Raw genomic sequence first — 5,548 nt, forward strand, 5'->3', positions numbered from 1 at the left:
CCCTCACGCCCGCGATCTGGGCCATACGCGCCTCCCACTTCGCTATCTAGATCTGGATGGAAAGGAGAGCTGCGGTTTGTTGCTCGAATTTCCGCGACAAACGGGAATAATCATTTGGAAGCGGGATTTCGTCGTCAAAATTGTTGTCGCTGGAGTAAAAACAACCTTTAGCACTCAATACCTACAAAAAAATCCTTTATTACTCAATACTCCCTCCGTCCCATAATACAATAATGTTTTTAAGAGAGTAGTATTAAACCTTCTACAAGGTTATGCAAGGGAGAATCGGGATAGAATCATTGAGGCATGTTTGAGTTGGTGAATCCATGGCCTTGATCTAGGCGTCAAAACCTCTCTGCTGCGTGCAGTGAGTGACAACCATGCCGCGGTTTAGCCGACCCCACCGGTCAGGCTGCGATGCAGGGTACCCCGAGAGAGATGATGCGGCGGCTATAAAGGAGGACGGTGCTGCACACCCGTTGAACATGCCCCTCATCACTCAGCGCATGCAGTGTACCGCCGCACACTGACATCGCTCGCTCTCTCTCTCCCCTCATTACTCGCATCATTACAGCTCCCTCTGTCTCACTCCCTATCCACCTCTCACTCTCTCCCACAGTCCACACCTGCGAGGAGGGAGAGTAGTGGAGCCTGCGACACGTCTCTCAGTGTGCTCGGCCAGTGAGCGGGGAGTGGAAGGAGAAGCCGGCCGGCGGGACAAGCACGGACGGCCAGCAATGCTCCCTCGCCCGCCTCCCCACCTCCTGCCATGGCGGTACCTTGTGCTTCTCTTCCTGGCCTTGGCGGTCAGCAGCAATGGCGTCTCTGCGACTGCCAAGCCAAAGGCCAAGGCGCCCACGCCGGCCGGGTTCGGGTACAAGCTGGTGTCCCTCGTCCAGCGCCCCAACGGCGGCGGCCTCGTCGGCTGCCTCCAGGTGAAGCGGCGCACCTCCACCTACGGCCCTGACATCCCCCGCCTCAGGCTCTTCGTCAAGTAAGCAATCTTCTTCTTCCTCCTCTCAGTTTTTATTTTATTCACAGTGCTCTATGTTGATTCCACGGCTTGTAGCACTAGTAGCGTTGTTTGAGGGGAATGTTTGTTTGTGGTTGCAATGATTCCCTGTTCGATCTGTTCTCAAGAAAAGGTAAAACAGCACCCCGAATTTTAGGAATTGGTCTGTGGATTTACAAGCATAAACGTGCCCAAGAAATCAAGAAATTTAGAAGCGTAATAATGCCCAGCTTCCCCTAGATGTCTGCCATATTTTAGTAGTAAAAATGTGTGTTCATGCTTCCATGATTAATCTGCCCAGACGGATTAGTGTTTGTAGTATATGCATTCCAATCATGAGTATTCCTAATTTACTAGTAGTATTCCATCTCCGAGCGAGGCCAATGCAATGCGAGCTCGCCCAATTTTTAATGGCGGAATGTGTTTGCTCTACTGTACATGCGCGTGCAGGCACGAGACCAAGGACAGGGTGCGGGTGCAGATAACGGACGCGGAGAAGCAGAGGTGGGAGGTCCCCTACGACCTGCTCCCGCGGGAGCCATCCCCGCCCCTCGGGGCAGCCACGGGCGGCGCCCCCTTCACCGCCGGGGAGTACCCGGGGCAGGACCTCGTCTTCACCTACGGCCGCGACCCGTTCTGGTTCGCCGTGCACCGCAGGTCCACCCGGCAGCCGCTCTTCAACACCAGCCGCGCCCCGCTGGTGTTCAAGGACCAGTACCTGGAGGTGTCCACGCGGCTCCCCGGCGACGCCGCGCTGTACGGGCTCGGCGAGAGCACGCAGCCCGGCGGCATCAGGCTCCGGCCCAACGACCCCTACACGCTCTACACCACCGACGCCTCCGCCATCAACCTCAACACCGACCTCTACGGCTCCCACCCGGTGTACGTGGACCTGCGGAACATCGGCGGCCGCGGCGTCGCGCACGCCGTGCTGCTGCTCAACAGCAACGGCATGGACGTGTTCTACACCGGCACCTCGCTCACCTACAAGGTCATCGGCGGCCTCCTCGACTTCTACTTCTTCGCCGGCCCGACGCCGCTCGCCGTCGTGGACCAGTACACCGCCATGATCGGCCGCCCCGCGCCCATGCCGTATTGGGCATTTGGTAACCAGCCCATCAACTCTGCCTGCCTTGATACATCTTGTTCACCTTGAGTTTCTTTTAGCCAATGGTACTACTCATAGTATATAGAATGAGGCAAATTCTAGCAAGAATAGTAAGCACATTTATATCCAGCTCCCCTTGCTTAATTGTAACCTTTGTTCAAAGTAGTAGCACTAGTCATTCATATATATGACTGCCAGGCATCATCTCGAAGCCCATCTAGAAAAATAGCCTCCTGAATCTGTCATTGTCTGAACTTTTGTTCCAAGAAGATGCCATATAAATTTTCATTGTCTCGACACCTGCTCAGTTCTAAATTACCTTTCTTTGTTATCCATGGAATTTTTAGTACTACAGTAGTACGTGCTGGTTATGGTTGTTTCAGTCTCAGTAGTAGTATAATATACTGTCAAGAAACTGGAAGACTTTACTTGCATCCTAGTGATATTCCCAGCTAGTGGACCAGCTTTGCTCCGAGAATGTCACTGCAAAAACCAAAGACAAAACTTGCTCTGAATATGGTCAAGAGACCTGAGAGACAATACCAAACAGCAATAAATCACAGCGGTTGTCTTCATTGGATTTCTTGCAGTAGATGTGGTCCATTTGCTATCACCAAATACCTCCATCTTACACTTCTGTAAACGTAGAGTTTTTTACTCCGCAATGACCATTTCACATTCAGCATTTGAATTTTAACATTGCAATCTGCGAACCTCTTATGTAGATGTGGTCCAGTTGCTATCACCAATACCTCCAGCTTACACTTCTGTAAATCGTAGATTTTCTTTTACTCTGCAGCACTTCCTCCACATCCAGCACAGAGCATTTGAAAAGAAAATGACATTACCATTTGAAAAAAAAAATGACATTAGCATCTGCAAATGTCTTACTGATTTTTGCTCTTGTTTGCAGGGTTCCACCAATGCAGGTGGGGATACCATAACCTTTCGGTGGTCGAGGATGTCGTGGAGAACTACTGGAGCGCGCAGATCCCCCTCGACGTGATCTGGACCGACGACGACCATATGGACGCCAGGAAGGACTTCACGCTCAGCCCCGTGAACTACCCGCGCCCCAAGCTGCTGGCGTTCCTCGACAAGATCCACGCGCGCGGCATGAAGTACATTGTCCTCATCGACCCCGGCATCAACGTGAACGACACCTACGGCGTGTACCAGCGCGGCATGGACCGCGACATCTTCATCAAGCTCGACGGGCAGCCATACCTCGCCCAGGTCTGGCCCGGCCCCGTCTACTTCCCGGACTTCATCAACCCCAACGGCGCGTCGTGGTGGATAGACGAGGTGCGGCGGTTCCACGAGCTCGTCCCGGTGGACGGGCTCTGGATCGACATGAACGAGGCCTCCAACTTCTGCACCGGCAAGTGCACCATCCCGACCACGCACCGGTGCCCCGACCCGACGTCCAAGGAGCCCTGGCTGTGCTGCCTGGACTGCAAGAACCTCACCAACACCAGGTGGGACGAGCCGCCGTACAAGATCAACGCCTCCGGGAAGTCGGCGCGCCTCGGCTACAACACCATCGCCACCAGCGCCGTGCACTACAATGGCGTCCTGGAGTACAACGCGCACAGCCTGTACGGCTTCTCGCAGGCCATCGCCACGCACAGGGGGCTGCAGAGCATCCAGGGCAAGAGGCCCTTCATCCTCACCCGCTCCACCTTCGTCGGCTCCGGCGCCTACGCCGCGCACTGGACCGGCGACAACAAGGGCACCTGGGAGGACCTCCGCTACTCCATCTCCACCATGCTCAACTTCGGCATCTTCGGCATGCCCATGGTCGGCGCCGACATCTGCGGCTTCTACCCGGCCAGCCCGCCGCCGCTCGAGGAGCTCTGCAGCCGATGGATCGAGCTCGGCGCCTTCTACCCCTTCTCCAGGGACCACGCCAACTTCGCCTCCCCGAGGCAGGAGCTGTACCAGTGGCAGTCCGTGGCGAGGTCGGCCCGGAACGCGCTCGGCATGCGCTACAGGATGCTCCCCTACCTCTACACGCTCAACTACCAGGCGCACCTCACCGGCGCTCCCGTCGCGCGCCCGCTCTTCTTCTCCTTCCCGGACTTCACGCCGTGCTACGGGGTGAGCAGCCAGTTCCTCCTCGGCGCCGGCGTCATGGTGTCCCCCGTCCTCGAGCAGGGCGCCACCTCCGTGGACGCAGTGTTCCCGCCGGGCACGTGGTACAACCTGTTCGACACCAGCAAGGCGGTGGTCTCCACGGGCTCCGGCGCCGCCGTTTTCAGGCTCCCCGCGCCGCTGAACGAGGTGAACGTGCACGTGCACCAGGGCACGATCCTCCCGCTGCAGCGCGGCGGCACCATCTCCCGTGACGCGCGCGCGACGCCGTTCACGCTGGTGGTCGCGTTCCCGCTGGGCGCGGCGGACGCGGACGCGGAGGGCGCCGTGTACGTGGACGACGACGAGCGGCCGGCCATGGTGCTGGCGGAGGGGCAGGCGACCTACGCGCGGTTCCACGCGGCCGTGCGCGGCGGCAGGGAGGTGACGGTGCGGTCGGACGTGGCCATGGGGAGCTACAGCATGAGCAAGGGGCTCGTCATCGAGAAGATCACCGTGCTGGGGCTGCACGGCGCCGGCAAGGACCTCGCCATCCAGGTCGACGGCGCGGACGACGCCACCGCCGTCGCCACGTCGAGCCCCTACTTCCCGGCCGCGGACGCCGCGCAGGCGCTGCGCCAAGGAGAAGAAGAGGACGGCGTGGAGGGTGGGAGGAGGGGCGTGACGATGGAGGTGGGCGGGCTGGCCTTGCCGCTCGGGAAGAGCTTCACCATGACGTGGAGCATGCACATCGAAGCATAGGAAAATTATATGCTTCCATCTGCATGCGCGTTCTTCGTTGGATTCGTCGTGTGTGTCTAATTTAGAGCCTAAAAAGTAGTTCATCTCATCGTGCTTGGGTCGGTTCTGTAACTTGTGTGGGGGGTGGTTACTTGCCCTCGAACACCATTTGTGAACTCTGATTCGCCATTGAAGCTCAGTCTTGCCGGGAATAAAACTGCATTTCGGCCGTTTTGCTTGTCCCCTGCATTATCATGTTTTCCCTTGCAGCTATTCAGTGCCCTAACAAGCAGTGAAAAACAACCACAAAACAGGGAAGAGGATTTGAAATAAACCAGGAAATTCAAAAAGAAATTGGAATTTTGGGATATCAAATAGGGCGCTGATCTGCGCCGGCGCACCGGCCCAAATTTGGGCCGGTCGTATCTGCGCCGTACGATGCAAGGCATCTCATCCGCCAGATCAGCTTCCCTGCTTCGTTCCCCCACCCATCGTTCCGAGCGAGCAGGAGAAAAATTCCCCTCGCCCCATCAAATCGACCCGCCATGCCCCACCCACCACGACCACCTGCCCCGCACCACGCAGGTCGCCGCCCCCGCCGTGGATCGGAGTTC

General features: G+C 57.3%; 1 protein-coding gene across 1 annotated transcript; it reads left to right on the forward strand.

Annotated features, from left to right (window-relative positions):
* The first annotated feature begins 491 nt into the window (after positions 1-491).
* LOC119274494 (alpha-xylosidase 1-like) lies at positions 492-5,172 on the forward strand. Its single transcript, XM_037555200.1, has 3 exons — positions 492-994; positions 1,463-2,118; positions 3,034-5,172. Exons 1-3 carry the CDS (start codon positions 738-740, stop codon positions 4,953-4,955), a joined length of 2,835 nt encoding a protein of 944 aa, XP_037411097.1. The 5' UTR covers positions 492-737; the 3' UTR covers positions 4,956-5,172.
* The last annotated feature ends 376 nt before the right edge of the window (positions 5,173-5,548 follow it).

The sequence above is a fragment of the Triticum dicoccoides genome, chromosome 3B (assembly GCF_002162155.2).
Source record: "Triticum dicoccoides isolate Atlit2015 ecotype Zavitan chromosome 3B, WEW_v2.0, whole genome shotgun sequence".
Classification (NCBI taxonomy): domain Eukaryota; kingdom Viridiplantae; phylum Streptophyta; class Magnoliopsida; order Poales; family Poaceae; genus Triticum; species Triticum dicoccoides.

Excerpts from the sequence above, each read along its gene's own strand:
- LOC119274494 (XM_037555200.1), top strand. The coding sequence starts at position 738 with ATGCTCCCTCGCCCGCCTCCCCACCTCCTGCCATGGCGGTACCTTGTG. Across the intron at positions 995-1,462 it reads CGCCTCAGGCTCTTCGTCAA|GCACGAGACCAAGGACAGGG; the intron begins GTAAGCAATCTT and ends ATGCGCGTGCAG. Across the intron at positions 2,119-3,033 it reads CATGCCGTATTGGGCATTTG|GGTTCCACCAATGCAGGTGG; the intron begins GTAACCAGCCCA and ends TCTTGTTTGCAG.